Source organism: Pseudorca crassidens, chromosome 11 (genome assembly GCF_039906515.1).
Source record: "Pseudorca crassidens isolate mPseCra1 chromosome 11, mPseCra1.hap1, whole genome shotgun sequence".
Taxonomy (NCBI): domain Eukaryota; kingdom Metazoa; phylum Chordata; class Mammalia; order Artiodactyla; family Delphinidae; genus Pseudorca; species Pseudorca crassidens.
In genome coordinates, this window is record NC_090306.1 from 1,463,037 (window position 1) to 1,487,072 (window position 24,036).

A 24,036-nucleotide genomic window follows, 5' to 3' on the forward strand; every position below is an offset into this window, starting at 1 on the left:
GAGGCTGGGAAGCTGCAAGGGCAGCGCGTCTGGTCCCCACTGGCAGCTGTCCAGGCACGGGGCCACCGGGCAGGGCCCACTGGGAAAATCCAGGCAAGAAACACAATCGCCGGGAAACCCACAGCTGCGTCCAAACCCCATGCTCTGCAACACTGGGCGTTTATAGCCACGAAGCCCACCCAGAGACTCCCCACGACGGCTCCGTGACCCGAGGCCCCTGCCCGCTGCCTGGCGTGTCCACAGACGGTAGTTGAGTGAGCAAAGGATAAAACAATAAATGAACGTGCAAAAAATGAATAAACCGACAGTACAAGGTGCGTTGTCACTGGAAATGTAACCAAGAGATGTCAGTCGAATCTAAAGGATCCGCACGTTTAAGAAAAGCTGATTTGATTTACAGAATCACAGATGTCTGAGATAAAACAGCTCTAACGTAAGCAAAGGCCACCAGAGTAAACAAAGAATTTTATTATTTCTCTCCAAGAGGCCAAACCCAAGATGCCTACATTGGAGAAAAGGAAAAGAAAAAAAATGATTCACGCAGAAAACCCTCCTGATTCCAGAAGGATAAAAATGACTAAAAAAAATTTTTTTTACAAAAATGAACAAGCTTTACTAAAAATGGGGGCTACAGGGAGAAAAAGAGGACTTAGGCAACGGAGGGTTTCAACTCGTCCTGAGAGGTAAGAAATGACATCAGGCTGCATCTTCCCGACAGGAAAACACGCTTTAAACGCAGGAACCTTTGCGTATAATTGAGTTTCCTGCTGAACAGACCTCACAAAGTGGCAGAGAGGTGGGCAGTCAGCCCCGTTCTGTCCTCCCAGAATCCTCTCCTTGTACCTGAGGGCCGGTATGACCTTCCTTCAAGGGGCCACATCTAACCCTCTCTCCTCACTCTCAAGCCCTTCGATTCAGCAAGCCTCAAGCTTCATCATCTAGGGGCCGCTTCGGCAGGATTGCCAATCCCACCATCGACCCTAAAACATTTTCTCATCACAATTTAAGAGACTCTATGATACAGCTCCCCGCTTCCATGCAACCAAGTGATCCTAAGTTTGGGTTTTGTTCTTTCAGTAGCGTCAGCAAAATAGTTACTTAAAACAAATGGAGTCACACCCGAACCTAAATACTTTAGAGACCAGTTATAACCGAACAATTCATTTTTTAATTAGACGCCAGTACCTCTCGCCCTTAGAAGGATGCCTCTCGAGGGCGTCTGTCTTAAGCACAGCTGCGTCTTACACGTAGCAGGTGCCCAGTAAGGAACTGTTGGGGAACGAATGCTGATCACGCCAAGGATGGTCTTAGACTGGCCTTTGGGAACCCACGTTTATATGTCAAAGCCGTACCTTCTGCAAGGAATCCTACTGCGGGTGTTCCGACCCGGGATCTCGTTACTCCGACCGCGGGTCTAGCCAATTCCCCCGCGGGCTTTGGGCTTCACTCGAGAGCAACTTCTCCCAGGAAAACCTTTTCTATCACTTTTCCACCCTCCAGTTCACACGAATCACTGCCTCTAGGGCCTTCACTAATCATACTAGAATCTCAGAATCCTACATTTAGCCCCTCACTTTCCCTACACTTGTGCATGAACGTTTCTGCCTCGTGAGCCCAGCCGGCGCTGACCATCCGGCGCTGACCACGGGCGACCGCAGGCCTCAGCTCATCTGCGTTTGGGTGGACCGGCCCACTAGCTCACCATGGTCGTCATCCTCAAACGCTGCCACACCAGTGATTACAGGTTTACAGTCAGATGTCTTCAGGCAACTTTAAAGTGAAGACACACTTGCAGCATATAAGCAGCACATCCTGCTGGAGGAGGGGCGGGGGGATGGGAGTCAGAGTAAGTTTGGGACAAGCATCCCCTCGGGCATAACTAGTCGGCCTCACACCCGCAAAAGCCAGTAACCCCACGTTAAACTCTTCTCCCCTTGGGCTTCCCTGGTGGCGCAGTGGTTGGAAATCCGCCTGCCGATGCAGGGGACGCGGGTTCGTGCCCCGGTCCGGGAGGATCCCACATGCCGCGGAGCGGCTGGGCCCGTGAGCCATGGCCGCTGAGCCTGCGCGTCCGGAGCCTGTGCTCCGCAACGGGAGAGGCCACAGCAGTGAGAGGCCCGCGTACCGCAAAAACAAACAAACAAACAAAAAACTCTTCTCCCCAAAGTCCTCCAAAGTTCCCCCCAGTATGCCATCTGAGAGGAGCACGGGGGGCACCAAGGGTTGCCCTGATTCTCCTTCTTTGTGGTGGATTCCTAGCAATAATTTTGTGCACTGATTATCCCCCGCCCCCGCCAGCCTGTGCAGGCCTCTCGTTCACCTGCTCTTGGGTGTCCTGGCAGGGGACGGGGGTGGACCGGGAGCCACCTCTGGCCCCCTCGCCTTTCTCTGTAAGGCCCACCCGTCCCACCAGCGCCCGCAGGGCCTGACCGGGGTGAGTCCAGCCCCTGACAGGATCTGCAGAAGCCCGTGCAGCCCCTCCGGCCCCTGTGGCCAGGCCTAACCCTACCCCTTACTCTCCAGGCCTCACCCTGTTCCCAAGGACTCAGAGACGGGCCCGTTCTGACCCTGCCCACGGGCCCAGAGCGTGGACGGACAAGCCCGCCTTCGCGATGGTTCCGTGTGTTTGAGGAGGCCGGGCGGGAGGCAGGGCCAGGCACAGGGATCCCTGCAGCCGCCCCTGCCGCGCCGGGGGCCCGGACCAGTGGCCCACGAGGGGTCCCACGCATGGGGAGGGTCCCCCCTCCTGCCACTCTCGGCTCCGCAGGCTGTGGCCGCCCTGCTGCATCCAGCCTGGAAAGGGCAGGAACTAAACCTGGAGCGTGGCTCTGAGCTCGCTAGCATCCCCACGCCACCCTGAGAGGAGGCCACGGGAAAGTGCACCAGAGAAGATGCCAGGAAAGGGGCCGACGTGCAAGGCAGAGCGCATCTGTCTGTTCCCATGACAACAGGGGCGACCGTCACCGTGCGGACTCAGCTCCACCCGTGGCCGCTGGCATTTCCAGCTTCTCCTCTGGGCCCAGCCTCCACTGCGCTGTGAGAGGTACCACCTTTGGTTCACAGCCGAGAAGCCTTGAGGCCGGAAAGCAGTGACAAGCCTGCTTGCAATGGAGCCGGGACGCGGGCCGGTGACCCCTGCGCGGCCCCGTCACACCTGCCTGTGCTGCGGGCATCGCAGCCCCTGCTTCCCACATCCCGCGCGTCCTGGACGGCCCAGGGCTGCCCCCCCCCCGACCCAGACACAACACCCCTGGGGTCACTGGTGAAGAGACCCCCACGTCTGTCACACACACGCTGGGTGTAGGCCTTGGGGGGCCGCAGGGCCTTAAGGCTCGGACGCCACACACCTGGGCTGGAACCCCAGCTCCACCGCCTCGTAGCTGTGCGGCCTGGGGCGAGTTAATTCACGTCTCTGGGCCTCATTCTCCTCCTCTCTAAGATGGAGCGGCTCTAACAGTCCCGGGGTCTCCGGGGGGCATCGAGAGGACCAGGCGAGTTAACACTGACTCCGAACACTGTCTGCAGTACAGAGGGGACGTTACTATTATTACTAGTTGGATGGCAGACCTAACAACTTCAGTCACGCAGAAACCAGTAAGAACAAAGGGAATAGAGAGGGGAAAGGCTCCCGAGAGGCCGAGATCCATGTTCTCAGACGCAGAAATCACCGCGAACGCGCTTTGTTTGCAGCGACCTGCTCAGTGCACTCTCTCCTCCCTCTGCACACACTGGAAGCGTCTGCTGACCCAGCGCCAGGCCCGCGGGAGCAGACACTGCACATCCCGAGGGCCGGGGCGCAGCCGGCCGGCACCCGCAGCACTCGGGGTCCCTGGGAATCACGCAGGGCCCCTCCAGACCCCAGCTCTGGGACCCGGAGCATCCTCCGCCCTCCCGACGGCTTCACAGCAGGCTCAACACTTGGGGTGTCTAGGGCGGCACAGCCCCGAGAAAGGGTGCAACATGCTCGGAATTTCCTCCAAAGGATCCAGAGATTTGGATTTGATCTTCGAGAAAGGCTTTCCTCCAATATACTTAAATTAAAAGGAGCTTGGTGCAGGAAGGGGTTCCATGACACAGCGTGAACGTATGTATGCTGTGTACGTGGAATGTTTCCCCCAGATGAAAACACATGGATAAAATGGAACCAGAGGCGACACATACTTAGACTTCAAAGCCCTGTCCGGGGGCAAGTGCGGAGCAGGCGGTGCCTCTCCCTCTGAAACCTTTCGGGAGGGGGAGCCCCCACCCATCGGTGACGCCTGGTCCCCGGTGCGGCCACCCTGCCGCCGCACGGGCCTTGCCACGCTGCCCGTCCTCTCTTCTGAGGACGCCGGTCCTCGGGGCAAATCTCTGCTGTGGGTGGTTCCAAGCAGGCGCCGTCTGGGACGGGTGGGGAAAGGGGGCACCCCCCTGCCCGGTCCAGGGAGCCCTGGCACATGAGCACACCGCGAGGCAGCTGTCGCCTGACGGTTAGGGACACACGCCTGCATCCACAGCACAGCGTCTGCGTTTCCAGGCACATCGTCTCCCTTCTCTGAGCATCAGTATCCTCATCTGTGAAATGGGACAACAGGAAGGTCTCGTAGGGCCCTCGTGATGCTCAAATGACTAAGACACACACAGCACTGGGGTGTCTGCACGTGGAGCAAAGGCATAAACAGGGCCCATTATCTCTGAGTTAAAGGCTTCAAGCTCCACGGCACAGTCATCTGTGTAACTCTGGTTACCCAGCAAGTGTGTACCAAATTTATTGTGCAACAGAACCAAGTTGCTTTTTTTAAAAATACCAGTTAATGTCGACCCAGGCAGGGTGTTTAATCTTCGAAGTGTCTTCCCCTCCCCATCCCATGCTCACAGCAGCCCTGCACGACGTTCCAGGGAACAGTGCAGGGGCCACCACCCCCTCACACGTGAGTTCATGTGACACCTGGCCCTCACTCCCCGGTCACTTTGCTCCTCTGAACTAAAGGGACACCATCTGGCTGGGTCTGTCCACTCCCCCGTCCACTCACTCAGCAAATATTTATCAAGAGCCTGGCATGTGCCTGGCCAAAGTCACCGGGGCCAGGGCAGCATCGGGGCGGGGGGGGGAGGCGGGGATGAATGCTCCACCCTCAAGAAAACAAGCAAGTACATACGGTCATTTACTCTTGTGGGGTTAGAAACCGTGTTTGCAAAGCACCAGCTCCTGGTGGCCACTCGGCAAAGGTAATTATTACGACTAGGCAGGTTTCCAGGCCCCACCTGCCGGAAGAGCGACAAACAGAAAGGTTCAGGGACCGGTGGGAGGCCCCCCGTCCAGGCCTCGCCTCCCAGGCCAGCGCCCGCAAGCCCGGCCCGAGAATGGCTTACGGGTCACACCTTACGCCCACGTCCCACCCAGAGCCGCTCCGTGGACCCTCGGTGGGGGCAGGGGGTCCCTCAGTGAAGCACCTTCCCGGGCCCGCGCACGGCACTGGCGGGACTGGCTGTGATGCGGGGTCGCGAGAGCAGCCCCGACTCTCGTCTGCAGTGAGTGTGACTCGTCTCACCCTCGAGCAAACCCCACAATGAAGGAACACCCAGCTCATGGCAGGAGGACGAGGGCCAGAGCCCGCATCCCTGCTTGCTCCCCAAGCACTCGGCCCAACCCACCCAGGGGCTTGGGCGCCCTAAACGCGGACCCTCGGGTCGTCCTCAGCCCAGCACGGCCTGGAAGGGGACCCCACAGGGACCCCAGAGGCTCGGGCGTGGCCGGCCCCTGAGCTGACCGGGAGGGACATAGGGTTGTTCCAGACGCAGTCACTCTGTGTGTGTGGGGGGGGGAGGGTTGGCCCCTCAGGCCGCCAGGGCTGTCCCTCGGGGCCCCTTCTCTAGCCATGAGGCCTCTCTGCTTCCCCCCGTGCAGTGAGACCACGGGGCTGGGCAGCCCAGATGTCCATCTCCCAGGCGAGGAGTCCAGAGACAACAGCCTCTGGGTCTCCTTGCCCACAAAAGCTCTCCCGAAGGGCCCGGGGTGACCTCTCCAGGACAGGACGGAGGCCCCCGGTTTCCGGCTGCAAGCTCTCCGGGCGGGCGGCGCACGCAGCCTGTGCGGGCACTGCTCTAAGGGCCCATGGGCCTTAACTCATGACCCGTCCACCCAGCCTCGGCTGTCCCCATTTCACAACCTAAATGGGAAACCCGACATCCCAGCCTTCTCCCCGGCACTTGGGGGGCCCCTCTGACGAGCCCCCTGCAGCACCCCACCCCCGGCCCCCCATGACTCCTTCTCTGACCTCTCGTCCTCCCCCCACCTCCGGGTACGGCCTGGCTCTGGCTCCAGAAAGTACACAGCCCTGTTCTCTGCACAAGGTCAAATGCCAAATATGTTCTCTTAATATTCCAGCCCAAGCCAAGTCTGCGCAGACGTCAGGGTTTGCAGGCAGCTGGGAGTTTTCCATACGCGATGAGTCTGCCCTGCTGGCACCAGAGCTCAAGACACATCATCCGATTTACCTGCAGGGCAGCGGCTACCAGAGGGAGGGGTTCACGGCGCTATTTACACCAGATGCTCTGCGTGCCAGGTGGGCCCTGCCAGTAACAAGACTGTGAACAATGCAGAGGGAGCCGTCGTGCCATGGGCCGGTTCACGTCTCCCTCCGCTCCACTAGCACCAGGAAAAGATAACAAAGTTGATGGATTTGGGTGCAACGGTGTATGTTAGATGGAGCATAAAACAACCAGACTTTTACTTAAATCATGAAAAAAAGACTTAAAAAAAATCCACACTGGAACACTTTTCATCTCCTGGAAAGAGGAGAGAGTAAAGTGCTAGGAAGACAACGGGGATTGTACTCAGCCAGTGGAGCAGGAACGGGGTGGAGAGAACGGAGCCGTGAGCCAGCGGGAGGCGGCCGTGGCCCCGTGGGGTACGAGGGGACCGGGAGGCGGCTGTGGCCCCGTGGGGTACGAGGGGACCGGGAGGCGGCCGTGGCCCCGTGGGGTACGAGGGGACCGGGAGGCGGCCGTGGCCCGTGGGGTACGAGGGGACCTTCTCCTCCTTGACTGCGAGTGTCTTTGCTAAACAGATTATTCCCGAACCCCACGGAGGGGAAACCTCTGGGGAGCCGATGTGTTCCCTCTCTCTGTCTGGATCTAGAGAGAGCCAGGGGAGAGGACTGACAGGGACCCACTCACAGGACAGCCAACGTGCTGGTCGTTTTTCCCCAAGAGCAGCCTGCGATCCCCGGCAAGGGGGAGCGTATTAAACACACCGACTCCTGGGCGCCCACCCCGCTGGGCTCCCAGCCTGGGCTCCACAGGTGGGGCCTGGGACTCTGCATTGTAGCCCCCACCCAGGTGATCCGGAGGCACTGAGGTCCTAGGGCCTCTGCTGTAGGTGCAGCATCGTCCCCTCCTCAGAGCAGGACGCTGGAACCGCAGTTTCTTGTTTTAAAAAAGCTATGAGAGTCACGGGAGAACCCTCAAGCCTCACTGCAGGGGCCCTTACGGGATTCGGGGGCCGCGTTCTGGCACGACAAGAACATTTTGGCAGGAGTGTCTCAGTCCTCAAAGCTCAACAAAGAGCCGCCTGCACCCCCTGCTTCAGGGCCCCCGGGGCTGCAGACAGGACTGGCGGCCCCTCCTCCACCCAGAGCCCGGAGCCCGCTCTCTGCACAGCCGGCCTTGAGCTGCCAGAAAGGCAAGGATGAACCACCGCCCAGCCCCGCCCCCATGTGTTTAGAGCTCTGCTCCTTGACCTTCAAAGACTCTGTCTCCTCAGTTTCTCTCCCACTCTCGCCCCTCCCCGTCCACCCACCCCGCACAGGCCCCGCCTCTCCCTCTGCACCTGCCGCAGGTGCAGAGCCAGGCCCGGGACTCCTTCTGCCCATCCCCCCTCCCCCTCCCTCCAGCGCGAACTGTCTCCGGGAGTCCTGACCCGCACCTGTCCTGTCCAATGTCTCCTCCTGCATCTTCCACGGGCTCCTCACGTAACCGCAAACTGTCCCCCTCATTCCCTGCCCCTTGAGTGTGACCTTTCCCCTGAAGTCCTTCTCCTGGCTGATGGTGCCTCGTGACCCCCATCACCCCCACCACAAGGGATTTTAAAATGCATATTCCTGGGCCGGGCCGCAGAACTACCAAATCTGAGTCAGATCTTCCAAAACGCTGCAGTCGGTGTATTTCAAGCTCTCCAGGCTTTTATAATAACCAGGCGGGGTCAGGAGTCGCCGGTCCACGGGCCTCGCTCATGTAGGAGATGCTGACCCACGCCTTTGGGAACAGCTTGGAGCTGGAGCCATAAGTCTGGGAACGATTTACATAGAAAGTGACTGAAAAGCTGTAGGAGTAGTTGAGCTCACCGAGGGAGAGAGCAGAAACTGAGACGGGGAGGACAGAACCCTGGTACAAAGTTCCCCTAGACGCAGGAAAAGAAGCTAGAAGGCACAGGGGAAATGGGAAGAGAGGCAGCAGGAGACTAAATAATAGCTCTGTCCCAAAGCCACAGTTCTGGTGAAAGTTTTGCAAAGGGGCCTCTGACCACAGAAAACGCCGCCATGAGGAGGAGGAAGGGGCGGGTCCAGATCACGACGCTTGTGTCGGTTGGTCCTGGCCCGTCAGCCAACGTGGGTGTTGCCTGGCTGTCTGTGTGAGGGGGTTTCTAACACCCTTGGCCGTCCGGTCGGTGGCCCGCCGTGTTCCAGGGAAGCTACGACTTCGTGGCATGCACAGAACGGGAGTTGGACTGGCTCCTGAGGTCCAGGGGCGAAGGTCAGGGCACAGTCAAGTCTGGAAGACCCCAGAGAGTCTTCTGGGTGGGGCTGTTCCGAAGATCCCAAGACGAGACACAGGGGTGTCACCGAGGAAACAAGAACCAGTGAGACCAGGGGCACCCTCGAGAAGGGCCCTGAGATCTTCAGGGCGTCCCCAAACCCACAGCTCCAGGAGCCACCAGGGAGGCCTGTACCCGGGGACCTCACGTGCTGGGGTACATGCTGCCTGCACGACCCAAGTCCAAGGCCCTCCTGGAAGGAAGGGGCACGGCCATTGGATGCACCACGCCAAGGGCAGTCTGTCCCCTCGGCCCCATAACACGGTGGCCCTAGAGAGGCCCCAGGACGAAGCCACAAGCCCAGGGAAGGGGAGCAGGGTGCCGAGGGGAGGGCAGAAAGGACCCAGCAGAGGCAACGCAGACCCTTCCTCAGAAAGATTAAAGTTAAAATATTATACGTGCATGTACACATGCATCCCCCAGAGGAGGTTCAGGGGCGAGCTGGCAGAATAGGCAAGTGCATCTGTGTGTCTGTATATGTGTATCTGTGGGTGTGGCCGTGTATGTTTTTGTGTGCGTGTCTGTGTCTATGTGTGTGTCTGTGTACATGTGTGTGTCTCTGTGTCTGTGTGTGCCTGTGTGTCTGTATCTGTGTATATATGTGTGTGTCGTGTGTGTGTCTGTATGTGTCTATGTGTGTATGTGTCTGTGTACATGTGTGTATGTGTCTCTGTGTATATGTGTGTCTGTGTACACACGTGTGTTTCTGTGTCTATGTGTGTGTCTGTGTCTGTGTGTGTGTGTCTGTGTACGTATATGTGTGTCTCTGTGTCTGTGTATATGTGTATGTGTCTTTGTACATATATGTGTGTCTGTTTCTGTGTATATGTGCGTGCCTGTATGTGTCTGTGTACATGTATGTGTGTCTCTGTGTCTGTGTATATGTGTATGTATGTGTGTGTCTCTGTGTCTGTGTCTGTGTACATATATGTGTGTCTCTGTTTCTGTGTATATGTGCGTGCCTGTATGTGTCTGTGTACATGTGTGTGTAGGTATGTGTGTGTGTCTGTGTACATGTATGTGTCTCTGTGTCTGTGTCTATGTGTGTGTAGGTGTGTGTGTGTGTCTGTGTGTGTTTAGGATGGAGGAAACCCTCCATCTTCTGAGCATGCTTCCTTAATTTACTGTTACCGCCCAACCCGTGGCTTGAGAGAGGCGGCAACTGGAACCCCCTTCAAGCCCCCATGCTCTCCTGTGCGGCCCGCATTCCTAGTATGAGGTCCCCCGAGTCCTGACTGCCCCCCACTGCCCGCCCTGCACGGTGTGGCCTCGCCCTCGTTGGGGAAGGCGTTAGCGCGACCAGCGGGGCGGCCTGGACAGGCCTGGGCCAGTGCTGCCGGTACTGTACCCTTCATTCAGCACAGCTTTACTGGTACAGTTTACACACCAGGAAACCCGCCCGCTGTGAGCGTATGACCTGCGATCTTCAGTAAAAGTCCAGAGTTGTGCAACATCACCCCCGCCTAGTTTCAGAACTCATCCATCACTCTGTGGAGTGTTTTAAAGACCACGGCCCCTCGCCTCCAGCCCGGAGGGCGTCCAGGGACACCCTGCTCTCCAGCCCGGAGGGGTGGGACCAGCGGCCCTCGGTCACCCAGCACGCCCACCTGTATAGCCCCTGGTGGCCCTTCTCATCCTCCCGGACTCGAGGTGAGGGGCCGTCTCTGGGGCTAAGATGACAGCCCCCGCCTCAGTGCCTTGGCCCAGAGCTGACCCAAAGCGTCACTGGCTTCCAAACGCCCCGGATTGTTTCTCTAAGTGCACAGCCACAGGGTTCTGGGGAGGACGGGTGGGAGGGGGGGGAGGCGACACTCGGAGCAGAAGTAGCACCACTGGAAGAGGCTCCTGCTTTGCCAGGGGCCCTCTGGGACACCCCTCTTGTATTTCTTTTGACACAGCAGAGATGTCCTGCCTGTTAAGAGACAAGGTCACGCCTCAGCAGGCCGCGTGGATTGGGCCGGTGCTCTGGTTGCCGTGTCATCGCTAGGCCTGAGGGCCGGCTCCGGAGCCTGACCCCACGTGCAACCCAGGCTCACTGTGACAACCGGGCGACGGCCGTGAAGTCTAAACGGGCATCGGACGGACTGCCTGACGGGGCCAAAAAGAAATGTCAAAGGCTAAAAAGCAGAAGAACTGACTCTCCCGTGACATCACAAGAAGCCGGCGACAGCAGAAGGAGGCCCGGTTCCCTCCTGCTTCTTCCAGAAGCTATCACCAGACAGTCCCGTGTCACCAGAGGAAGCAGCCAATGACGGCGGAAGATGCGCTTTTGGGGGGTCACGTGAGAAGCTTTGGTGCCCTGGCAGGGGAGAGGAGAGGGGCAGGACTTCCCCCCGAGCCTGCAGCCGAGGCACCCTGGGGCGTCCGGCTCTGCCAGCTGCATTCCAAGGCTCTCCTCCCATGCCCAGACGGCGCAAAGGCCTTTGTGATGACTTCACGCTTAGCCCAAAGTAAACACCCTCCACACTTTTTCCATGGACACATTCTAACCCAACACTGCCAGCGCCGGCCTCCCCACCAACCAGATGGAAAGCTGCCTTTCCCAAGAACAGAAAACCTTTCTAACTAAACAGTACATCTTGGCTGCAAAAGCAAACTTTCCTAAAAGCTTCCTAGAAATGACTTCTCGCGCACCGATCCCACATGTCACCTGAGCAAACGTCACCAGCGGAACGAAGGCCCTGGAAACAAACACGACGGAGGATCCACAAGGCACACTCGCCCCCGCAAACACCTGCCCTTCAAGGCTGCAGGTGTGCTGCGCACCCCCAGAGCTCACACTCACGTGCGCCCTGCTCACAACCGCCTGACTGCAACAGTATCTGTCAAGACAGGCTGACACAAGACAGGTGCCCATTTGAATAGAGCTAGAGCCCTCGGGATCCCAGCCCGGCTGGCTTTGGACCCTCAAACACGTTCCAGCTTGAATCCGCGCGATCCAGGCTCAGGCCTCCGCGGACTCGGAAATGCAGACGCAACAGCGCACTTACCAGGTTGGAGTTGGTGGCGTTCGAGTCGTCCTCTGGGAAGGGAATGTAGATCGCTAAGGCCACACAGTTGGCAAAAATAGTCAGTAAAATAATGATTTCAAATGGCCTGGGAAGGGAGTTAAGGAAGTTAATGCCACGGAAGCACCAGTGAGACAAACATACGCAGATAGATGTTTCAAAACGGAATCAAAGATGCGTCGAATCTTGTTTAAACAATACATTCCAAGCCCCTTGTATTCTGAAAAGAAACATATGCCTTGTTAAGTGCTTCTAATGGGCCCCGCCAAAATGTTCCCTAATATGTCAAACGCAGTGGAGGCCAGGCGCGTGCCAGAGTAAACAGGTTTCTAAAACTTTTTTCCCTTCTTTTATTTATTTAGATTTGCCCTGGGCTTCATTCTCCCTCATGTGTGCTCAGGGTTGCTTTGGAAGATTGAGGCCTGCTCCAGCCAGGGCTCGCCACCCCCAGCGGCCCACACCGGGGCCCGACAGAGCTTGGCGGGGGGGGGGGGGGGGGGGGGGGGGCCTGGGATTCAAGGCAGAGACTCGACTTGAAGACGTTTCAGTGACAGCTGGAGATAGGATTTTCGATCTTTTAACTTTAAATTTCGAGTCTGTTTTTTCTTGCTCCTTATTCTCTGCTTGCAAAGAGCCGGAAGGTGGCCAGGGGCTCTGGACGCCCAGGAGCACAGCAGCGTGTGCCGTGCACGCAGGGGACGGCAGCTCCATGCAGGGGCCCAGAGCCTCTTCAGTCTGCGGAGGCCCTGCCTGTGATGAGGTGGCCTGTGTCCCAGGGCCTCCTGACTTGCCCGCAGGTTGTGCAGGGCGCTGGAGGGGATAAGCCAAGGTCCACCCCCCACCCCCCGCAAGCAATCAGGGAGGTCCTTGTGCCCGGATTTTCTGCACCAAAATATCAGGGCAGACATATTCTCGAGAGAAAAATGAGCAACTGTGCTAACAGCCCTTCCACCCTGCACCCTCAATCGAAGGCCAGAGAAGGGGGCTTCAGAGGAAGGGCCCGGTTCGTGCTCTTCCAGCCCCATCTCCCCACCTCCCAACACGGCCAAGTTTCCAACCTAGTCTGTGGAGCCTCACAGGAGGAGGTAGAGAAGGAGGATGGCCATTCCTGGAGACAGGGACCACCTCCATCTCCAGGGAAACCTGCACGCACAAAGCTAACGAATCCTGAAGCAGGAAAAGTCTTGGAGATGGTCTGGTCCAAACTCCTGAGGCCCAGAAAGCCTGAGGAACGTTCCCGAGACCCACATCAGGCACTGACCAGCCAGGACCAGAACCCAGACCTGTGCCCACCGAGTCCACCGTCCACTCCTCTGCCACGGACGGCCCCAGACCTGTGTCATCAGGGCAGCTCGGGGCCTGGAAGGAAGCAGTGATTCTCCAGTCCAGGGCCTCCCGGCTACAGGTCCCCTCGGCCCCAAGGGCAGAGCTAGGGGTCCACTCACCCAGCGTGCCCCACAGACACTGCCGTTGTCTGCGTGCGCCTTGGTGTCCAGAAGATGGCCTGCAGTGCACTGCCCAGCCCCCCAGCTGGACAGACACAGAAAATAAAACCACCTCTCTCAGACCCGAGCTGGCCAACAGCAGAGCCAGGTCCGAACCAGAGCTTCTGACTCAACTTTTCCAACAGGCCGTGCTGCCCCTGGAGCTGGCCGAGGACGCGTGGTGAAGATGGGATGCTGGCCGGGAGGAAGGCCAGGAGCTGACGCTGACCGAGAGCTCGCCCCGGGCCAGGCCCTGCTCTGACCACACGACCCACACTCCGGAGGGGCGGACAGTTATCACCCCGCTTCTACACAGGGAAGCCGAGGCACAGAAGGTGAGATGTCAACTTGCCCAGAGTCACATGGCTTGGGGTAGGATGGGGTCAGACCAGAGAGTCTGGCTGCGGAGTCTGAGTCCGTCAGGAACATTCTATGCTGATCCACTCGGAAGTCACCCTAAGCATTTTTAGGAAGCTGGTTCTTTTAGACCTCCTCCCACATGGCCTCCTCCCTCCCACCCTGTCCCCACCTGCTCGGCAAAGCGACACTCAGCCCCAGGCCGGCAGCTTCGTTCGCATCACCTGGCCCCTGTGGTCCCCCCGCCCCCGGGCAAGAGCACCTCAGCTCAACTGAGCCAGACCTCAAAGTCAGCCTGTCACCCTCCCAGGCTGGTGATGGCTAAGCCCAGGGTGTCTCCGGCTCTGCTGCTCACCCCCAATTTCAGGCTCTCCATCCATCACCTTATGGTAAATTTCGGGGCTACTGCTGGGGAAGAGAAGGTGCGAAGAAACCACTCAGGCACGAAAGAGACTCTGCAACGTGGACAAGCCCACTGTGGGCTGGCTGTTCAGGCCCAGGTCGGGTCCCCGTGTGTCCCAGCCGGGCTGGGTGGCATCCTCTAGACGTCCTCCAGTGCGTTCCCTTCTACACTCTGGGCTCACGGGGAGCAGGCCACGTGGACCGTGGATTTGGATTCGGGGCACTGGATCTGAACCCCAGCTCCGCCGGTTGCCAGCGGCGTGGTGTGGGCGAGTTCAGCTCCCCCAGGCCCCCCGCCCCCTGGCCCCTCGGCCCTGACTGAGCGTCTGTGACAGCAGCCCAGCGGGGCCGCCCAAGCCCAGCCTCTCACCCGGTCACCCGGAAAGCGGACGCCTCGGCCTTGGGAGCCCTGCCTGGCTCTGCAGCTGCACTGGGCTCGGGCGCCTCCTCTCAAGGGCCCTTGGACTGAAGGGCTCAGGCACTGACAAAACTAACATCTCCTTCTACCTTTCATCCATCCCCAAGACCTCTAAATCTTTCCATGCAAAGTCATAACTGAAACCCAGCCCTCCATCCTGAACCCCGGAGACGTGGCAGCCCTGCCCAAGTGGATTCTTACTAGAAAGACACCCGGCACTAAGTCCCAGGCCCTAGTCCGGCCCGTGTGACCTACGGGCACTGCGTCATCACGGGGAAGTCAGGGCGCACCCACTGACAGCTGGGAGCCTTTCCATCCCCCTCCCCACGATTCCCGGGCGGGAAGGGGCCGGTACTTGCACCCTGAGAGCCGCCCTTCCAAGCCACTTCCCCTGCAGGCCTTGCTCACCGGGTTCCTCGGACAGGGGGTCTGCGTTACACCCTCAGGGCAGCGCTCTCCACTTCAGCTGCACCTGGAGAGCTTAGCCAGGCCTGGGCGGAGCTCAGACACCTGTGCTTTGTCCCAGCTCCCCAGGTGACGCTGATGTGCCCCAAGGCTGAGAAACACTGAGCCACGCCCGAGCACCGACCCTCCCGCCTCTCCCGGGTCCTGCAGCCTCGAGCAGGAGGTCCCGCATCTGCGTCAGTCCCACAGCTCGGGAGGAGGAGGGGGGTCTGGGGTGCAACGCTGTCAACCCCACCATCAGTGGGTCCTGGGCAGGCTCAGCCCGGAGGGGGGATACTTCCTACCCCTTAGGCTTGTTTTCTCAAATGCTGCTTATTATATACAAAAACAACCCCCAGGGAGCTGGTTATACAAGCAGATTCCTGGGCCCCATCCCCAGAGACTCTGCCTCGAAGCTGGGTAGGGCCTAGAACTCTGCATTCCGACAGCGCCCTGGTGACAGGTGCAGCAGGTCTGAGACCGTCTGCTGGCCCCGAGCACAAAGGATACTTCCACTCCACGATGCTGATGCACGCCCTCCGGATGGGGTTCTTGAGGGTCAGGCAGAGCAGGGCACGGGGCGGGCGCGTGGCCATCGTGCTGCCCTGTTTCTTGGGCTTCCCGTACTGCTGCCGCTTCCGCTGCGTGGAGCTGACCGTGGAGATGGTGGCGTTGCCAGCGCTGCCCATCAGCTTGGCCTGCCGGGCCGCGTCAATGGCTGCCTGCCAGGACAGGGCGGCCCCCGGTGTGGGGATGTGCTCAGGTGCCAGCCCCGCGGCCGCGTTGGCATTCATGTTGGCGTGAGCCGGGCGCGGGCTCCCATAGCTGGGACCTGCAGGAGAGAACAGGGGACAGCGGTCACTGGGGGGAAAACAGGAGAGCTTGTGATGTGCTCTGGATCGCAGGCTCACAACTTTTTTTTTTGAAGTCTCATTTCCACCACAATTCAAAAAGAGACATGGACCACCATGTTCACTGCAGCACTATGTACAACAGCCAGGACATGGAAGCAACCTAAATGTCCATCGACAGATGAATGGATAAAGAAGATGTGTCACATATACACAATGCAATATTACTCAGCCATAAAAAGAAACGAAATTGAGTTATTTGTAGTGAGGTGGATGGACCTAGAGTCTGTCATACAGAGTGAAGTAAGTCAGAAAGAGAAAAACAAATACTGTATGCTAACACATATACATGGAATCTAAAAGAAAAGGTACTGATGAACCTAGCTGCAGGGCAGGAATAAAGAGGTAGACATAGAGAATGGACTTGAGGGCACGGGGTGGGAAGGGGAAGCTGGAACCAAGTGAGAGACTGGCATGGACATATATACACTACCAAATGTAAAATAGCTAGCTGGTGGGAAGCAGCCGCAGAGCACAGGGAGATCAGCTCGGTGCTTTGTGACCACCTAGAGGGGTGGGGTAGGCAGGGTGGGAGGGAGACGCAAGAGGGAGGGAATATGGGGACATATGCATGCGTATGGCTGATTCACTTTGCTGTGCAACAGAAACTAGCACAGTATTGTGAAGCAATTTTACTCCAATAGAGATCTATTAAAAAAAAAATGTCCTATTTCAAACCACTGCAGGAGCCAGGGAGGTGGCACATGGAAACATCAGTGTGTGACGCTGGGAATCTGCTCTGGTGCTCGTTCAGTCTAGGTCAGCTGTGTGACCTTGGACACATCACACCCCTCGTGTTAGGTGAACAAGACACGAGATGTATTGCATTACAACCTTTACGGACCTCAGAAACAGTGAGTGGAGGATGTAGAAAAAGACAAATACGCAATGCAACACACGTCAATTAAAATACAGCCTTGTAAGAACACATACAAATAAAGTAGAAGAGAATGGCTGTTTACGGAAGGTGAGGCGGAAAATGAGAATAGGCGCGTGGGGACAGAAAAGAAGAATGAATGAATGACTGAGAGCCACTGCATGAATCAATGCTGACAAACGTACAATGAATTGAAGGGTATAATTCACTCAAATCTCTGCACCTAAGTTCCAAAAGATAAAAGTAAGTCTGATACATGAAGGGGATGGACCCAAGCAAGGTCACATCCAGGTACCTCAAAGCCATGTGGCGATGGGAGTTGTTGGATAGGAGGGTGGGGGGCTGTGATGGTTCTGAATCAGGAGCTCCTCTGACATGCTCCCATTGAGAAATAGGATCTACCCGCCCTCCTCCTGACAAAGGGTTGGCCTCTCGTGACCGTTTTGACTGGTAAAGTTCAGCAGAGGTGACAGCAGGGATTACTTCCAAGGCTAGGTCGAGAACTCGTAACACCAGCCCTGGGCCGCCATGCTGTGAGGAAGCCCAGCCAGTCAACGTGGGGTTGGGGGGTGGGCATCCCAGCCAGCCCCCAGCTGCTCCAGCCACCGCCTGACTGCAACCCCACGACAACACCCCAAGCCAGAACAGCCCAGCGAGACCTTCCTGAACTCCCAACCCGCAGAAACTGGGAGACAGCACGGTGTTTGCTGCAGAAAGCCACTTGTCTTCGGTGACTCATTACGCAGCGTTTGGTACCTGGCAAAGGGCGCTGTGTGTAGTGGGGGGCGACCAGAAAGAAGGAAACCTGGGTAGGAACCAGTGAAATCCAGCACAGAAGCATCTGCATGGCTCTGGTCTAAAGGCAACAGAAGCCTCCAAGACTGTCCCTATGACACGGCGCGTGTCTGGTGGGTTCTCTCCCGTCAGCTCGGGGGGCATCTCACCCCAGAATCCTACAAGGCTTACCAAGGGACCAGCTCAGCCTGGGCCCCAGATCAGACACATGACCTTGAGACTGGCCGGCTGGGCAGGTGCCCCAGGGTCAGGAGATGCCACAGAGAGTGGGGTGATTACTGTGGGCAGAGAGCCTGGCATCTGGAGGCCACTTCAGTCGCCTGGGAGACTGTGGCTGGAGCCCAACCAGCGGCACGAATGTCACCTGCAAGCCCCTCCACCCCAGGATGACCCTCTTCTCTGCTTCATGTGCACAAGGCTCCTCCAGGGAAGCTGCTGGCCCGGGACACACTGCCCCGTGGGGCCCTTCTCTCTCCTCCCTGCCACGGGCTGGGTCCTCGCCCAGCCCCCTCCCCCCAGCGCACATCCTGGGCTCGTCCTTCTAGGTTAGACCTTCAAGGCAACTTTTGCTGCCGGTGTGACCCCCTCAGCCCCACCGCCGGCCCTGTCCACGACGGGGGCCAGTGCAGAGATGAGCACATGACTCAGCTTAGCCTCAGAACCCAGACACACTCCACCCTAGAAACAGGCTCTGGAAACCACTGGGCACCTGCATCCAGCCACACCTGATGCCCGCCTCACCCTGAGCTTTCCAGTTTTATGCCTTAGGTAACTTTGCTTAAGCTAGTTTGAACTGGATTTCTGTCCCTTGCAACCAAAAGAGAACGAATACGCTTGCTCGTACCTGCCTGGGCTGTCATTCCTCCCAGCTTCCAAAGTCTATGTCCCTTCCATCGTCACACCAGTGACACACAGTAAGTTTCCAGTTTTATGCCAACTGACCGACGTGACCACCAAAACGCTGTACCTCAAGGATTCTGGGACTTTTCTGAGCACGAGAGAAAGGTGACAGATTCGTGATGTCTGCCGGGGGCACGAGAGGGAGGGGGACGGCATCACAGGTGTGCGCTTCCCACCCCGCAGGACCCCAAGATGAGCACTTCGGGTCCACTTAGGTACCAGCTGCTGCCACTTCCCTGTCCGCTGACAGCCGCCTCCGGCACCGTCGCCATGTGGTCCCCGTGGCACTGGAGCCCCACCGCCACTGCTGGGCCTCGTCCTCAGTTCACTGCCTGGCCCCGACCTGACACCAGCTCCATGTCACCATCTAGGACGTCGGGAGCCGGAGGACCCAACCCTTCCCACCGGGGGTCTCATCTGTCACGCACCTGCCGCCGTCCTCCCTGTGTGTGTCTGAAGCCTAAAGCAAGCGGGACCCCGTGAGGCTGGGCCTTCGCCTTTCGTATGGGAGCCCCAAGGAAGGGACGCAAAGCCTCCAGGCGCCTGCAGCACGAGCGGCGCCGTGACAGCCAGCCAGGTGAGTGTTCCCACCACACACGAGGGCGAGGGCGCCGTACTCGCTGGAGGACGAGCTCCTCCTGGGGTTCACGGCCTGAGGGTGAAGGGGCTGCACTTCTGACCCCAAGAACACCCTCCGTGTCGGAGGCGATCTTCACGGGGCAGCGCCCACCACACCACCCGCCCCAGGGCCTCCGGGATGGAGGCGGATGGACAGACGTGCTGCCCTGGACCGAGCCGGTCCGGCGTGGCCGGATCGCGTGTCTCACCGGCTTCACTGGCGAGGGCTGCGACCCTTAGCTTGCCCGTTTGGTCTGTGGGAAACCACCTTCCTTCCTAGACCCCCGGTCTGGCCATGACCATGCTGAACAGCCTCTGCTGGAGCTCCTGGGCCGGCCGTCCTCTTCCCTCACGTCCGGGAAAGCGGTCCTGGCTCCACCCTGCTGGACTGTCCGGGTCTCCGCGGTTCTCTCCTGACACGAGGCCTCGACACCACCCCTCCCGCAGACCCTGGCGGCCACAGCCCGGCGCTCCCGGAACGCTGGACGAAGTGCGAGACGAAGGTGGGAAGCGGCAGACAAGAGCTGACGTCATCAGCGCCAAGGCCGGGCTGGGTGCATCCCGGGGCCCCGAGGCAGCGAGACCAGGAAAGCCTGGCCGGGGGGGGGGGCCAACTTCAGGGCCACCCGAGCCCTGGGCGATGACCTTATTTATGCTGTGAGCCATTCCCAGAGCAGTGGGGGGCCAACTTCAGGGCCACCCGAGCCTTGGGCGATGACCTTATTTACACTGTGAGCCGTTCCCAGAGCAGTGGGACCTCTCGGGAGAGGTCCATCTGGAGAAGCACATACGGATAACCCCGTGGGGAAAAGTGGAATGTCAACCTCTCCCCAGCCAGAGGGCAAGAAAACAACCTTCAGTATTTCGGTCCTGGCAGCCCAAGCACTGCTGCAGCCTGTGACATAACGAAGGGCACAGTGCGCGCACACACACACACACACACACACACACACACACACACACACACGCGAGACAGGTGTGGCCCCTCGGGCTGGCCTCCATCCAGGCCGTACCTCAAGGCCCAGCTCAGCCTCTCCTATCACAAGTGACTGTCCCCCACGCCCTGGGACGACTCCCACCCAGGCATGAGGCTCTCAGGACCCCTAGGACCCCCCTGACAAGAGGACACAGTGATCCAGGAATGGCAGGCCCCGCGCTGGCGGAGCCGGAGCAGAGCTAGGGAGGAAGGGAAGCAGCTCTGTGTCTCTGACGGCTTCGGTTAGCAGGAAATAAGCACCCGACGCAAAGAGACCAATTTTCAAATTATAAAGCTGATTCAGAGCTCGGTCCTCTGGCTGCCAGCTGAAACGATGCCACCGTCTAAGTCTGCTCTGGCTCTGCCTTCCTGGACGATCTGCAGGAGCCCAGGGCGGCGGCTCAGCAGACCAGGCCGCGCGCACAGGTGGGCGCCACCGCAGACCAGGCCGCACACACAGGTGGGCGCCACCGCGGACCAGGCCGCGCACAGGTGGGCGCCACCGCGGACCAGGCCGCACACAGGTGGGCGCCACCGCGGACCAGGCCGCGCCCACAGGTGGGCGCCACTGCGGACGCCTTCCTTGTGTGGGAGCAGGTTGACTCCCACTCGTGAACCGGCTCCGCCCCCCGGGGCAGCTCCCCAGGCCGCACACATGGGCTGTCGCTCCAAGGAGCCAGGACGAGGCCCCGGTCGGCCTTGGCACGGGCTACTCTGCCAGGGCCCAAGCCGGGAGATGGGCTCCCCGGGGCCCTGCAAGGGAGGCGTGGTGCTGGGACCTGGAGCTGCTCAGGGATGAAATCGAGCGACTTTCTTTAATCTGCGTCCATCCACGCACCTGCCCCAGGGCCACGTCCCAGAAGAGGCCCAGCATCTGCTTGCTAAGGCTCATGACGACGACGTCACAGCGAGGGTGACCTGGGAAAGCGCGGGATCAGCCCATCGGCGCCCGAGAGGACGAGCTTTCCCAGGCTCCCTGCTGACCTCTCTGCTGTGACCTCCAGGGAGCACTCCGGCGAAGAGGCTGTGAGAAACGATGTCTATCTCCGGTGCCGCTGGCCTGGTCCAGGCCACCACCCGTGTCTTGCCCCAGATGCTGCAGAAGCCCTGCCATTTCCCCCACTTCTCCTGCCCGTCCCCAGTCCAGTCTCCATGCAGCAGCCAGAGTGACCTTTCAGAAACACAGGTTATGAATCAGGCCCTGTCGTCCTCCCAGTCAAATCTCTTCGCAGTCCAGACTCTGCCACGGGCTGTGAGCCTGCAGGGGCGGCCCTGCCTGCTTCTCAGAACTTCCTCTCTCTCAGCCTGGTCCAGGCATGCCTGACGTTCTGGCCCCGTTTCACTCAGACAAGCTCAGTCCTTGTCTGCCCCAGGACCTTTGCATGTACTCAGCATGCGGTTCCCCCTGCTCCCTGCTTGGGAATTCCTTCGCAAATCCCCTCCCGACCCCACGGTGTAAACGGGCAGACCTCCAACCCCGGCAGCCAGCGTGACCCTCCTCATCTCCCTTCCACATTATCCCTCAGTAGAGAAGCCCAACCGCCTGGCACGAGAAAGGGACCCCCGGTTAGCCATGTGTGTGTAAGGGGTTCAGGGCTACAGGCCGGCTTCGTGGGCACGACCTCCCCCTTTGGCCTCAGTACATGCAGCCGTGCACAGAGGGAGTGTCTCCCAGCGGCCAGGCTTTGTGCACACAGCACAACCTCGGCTCATTTATGGAGACGAGAAGCAATGGTGTAGCACCAAGGACATGCTTTCTCTCGGGCCGGGTGCGTCCTGAGGGCTTTGCAGATGCCCGCAGTGACCAGGGCCTCCGTTCCCTTTAAGAGCGAAGCAGCCAACCTGAAACAGAAAGCGAGCTTTCTCTGCCCATGAAAGGCCAAACGAGCAGCCAGCCGGAGGCCATTAATCTTCTCCATCTAGCGCGTTTACTGAGATAGCCGGGCGCTCACACGGGGAGGACGCTGTCGGGCGCTCACACGGGGAGGACGCCGTCGGGCGCTCACACGGGGAGGATGCCGTCTGGGCTCAGACGACAGCTGAGGCCCGGGCCATCGCAGCCGGGTGTGCTCCCCCAGGGAAGGCTGGGGTCCCGCTCAGCCCCGGGCGGACTGCCGGACCGACTAACTCAGAAGCCATCCCCCCTCCTCCTCTGCGCGCTCCTGTCCCGCAGAGGCTGGACACACTTTCCAACCTCCCCGTGGCCAGAATGACGCGGCTGTGAGGTCAGCCAGGTCAAGGCCTGAAATGAAACTACGTCCGGTGGGGAGGGTGTCCGTGCCACTCCTCTCGCCCTGTAGAGACAGAAAGGCTCTGGCGATGGCTTCCCGGTGCCCAGACCTCGGATAAGGTGCTGTGATCCTCAACGCAGTACCGCCCAGATCCACTTCCTGAAGATCCCAGAGTCCCAGTCCTCTTAGCGACCCAGCTCTGCCGTGTGGTCCTAGGAGCAGTCCCGGGGCCTCGCCTACTGCCCGCTCTCCCAAACCTTCCAGTCGCTTTGTAAGCCTTTAAATGCCTGTATTAAGTATTCATCCTCGTAAAACGGCTACGGCAGTGTCTGCTGTAGGTCTGAACCTTGACCGACACGGGCAGGCTACAGCAGCGCTGTCCTAAGGAACTTCTACAGTGATGGAGACGCTCCGTAATTCTGGGGTGTCCAACGTGGTACCCACCAGGCACTGGCTTTAAGCACTGGACAGGAGCTAGTGCAACTGAGGAACTACACTTTGAATTGTATTAATATTTAATTTCAGGTAATTTACGTTTAAGTACCCTCACGTGGCTAGTAGCCACACTGTGGACGGCACACGTCTACATTTAAAGAGGAGTCATGGGCTTCCCTGGTGGCGCAGTGGTTGGGGGTCCGCCTGACGATGCAGGGGACGCGGGTTCGTGCCCCAGTCCGGGAAGATCCCACGTGCCACGGAGTGGCTGGGTCCGTGAGCCATGGCCGCTGAGCCTGCGCGTCCGGAGCCTGTGCTCCGCAACGGGAGAGGCCACAACAGTGAGAGGCCCGCGTACCACAAAAAAAAAAAAAAAAAAAGCAATCAAGACCTGATTCCGAGGCTGCTGGATGGGTGGATTTTCTGATCAGGAAATAACCACTCTCTGCAGAAAGACATACTTTCAAAGCATACAAGATCCTAAGATCCAACAAACAACAGAAACGAAAAGTCATTTTTCAAGGGTTAACACTCTCAACAGACGAATAAGAAACTGGGTTTCCCAATGGGCAGATGGGGAAGCTGACGTTCCTCCCAGCCCAAGCTGGGCCCACGAGAGCCCAGGGACATCCCAGCTGAGATGCAAGCCCTCTCCCCAGACCAAGCCCCCAGAGGGTCTCCTGAGCGTGTCAACCATGAGCTGTACGTCTGCCTCCTTCTCTTAGCTGGGCTATTACTGCACTATTTTCAACGGTCTCCTGTCGGTCCCTCCGCCCTCCTCTCCCCACATCCTGCTACACACACAGTTCACGAGGGATGACGACGCTCAGAATGGGCCCTGGACCACGGAGTCAAATCTGCTCTGAAACAAAGAGACAGTGAGGGACCAGGGACATCTGCGGCTGTCTCCTCAGCTCGACCCATCGGGCGCTGCCTTAAATAAACCCGCCTCTCTTCTGTGCTCCATCACACCTCCATCTAATGACGGGGCAGAGGCAGAGAATCTAGAGCGCTTTGGAAGCCCAAGCCAACGGGGAGGGCGTAAGGGGACCAGCATTCTCACCTTCCAGAGATCCCACAAACAAAACCTGCCCTCTGCTCTCCATGGGGCAGCAAGTCCAAAGGAAAGACAAGGAGAGAGAATCCAGAGAGGGACTGCCATGGAAGCACACTGGCCTCCATCTGCAGAGGACCCTACCCAGAAAGCCATGCCCCTGCGGTACTCAAGGTCACACTGACCTCAGAGAACAGAAGGAAGAAGAACAGCCAGAAAGCAAACTGACAGAGTCACTGAACCACGCCCCTCACCAAAGGTCGTCAATTGCCAAGAGTGAGAAAATGCTTCTCCTGCTTATATCCAAGCAGGGGGAGGGGGCACGTCGCACC

General features: G+C 58.8%; 1 protein-coding gene across 21 annotated transcripts in view; it reads right to left on the reverse strand.

Annotated features, from left to right (window-relative positions):
* Positions 1-24,036, reverse strand: part of CACNA1C (calcium voltage-gated channel subunit alpha1 C) — a 469,600-nt gene that overhangs the window by 404,509 nt on the left and 41,055 nt on the right. For all 21 annotated transcript variants that reach the window (XM_067755986.1, XM_067755977.1, XM_067755985.1 and 18 more), the window contains exons 2-3: positions 15,418-15,739; positions 11,785-11,890 (exon numbers count right to left, since the gene is read on the reverse strand). In XM_067755986.1, the coding sequence (XP_067612087.1) occupies positions 11,785-11,890; positions 15,418-15,701 (390 nt within the window). In that variant the 5' untranslated portion in view covers positions 15,702-15,739. The remainder of the gene's footprint in view (positions 1-11,784; positions 11,891-15,417; positions 15,740-24,036) is intronic.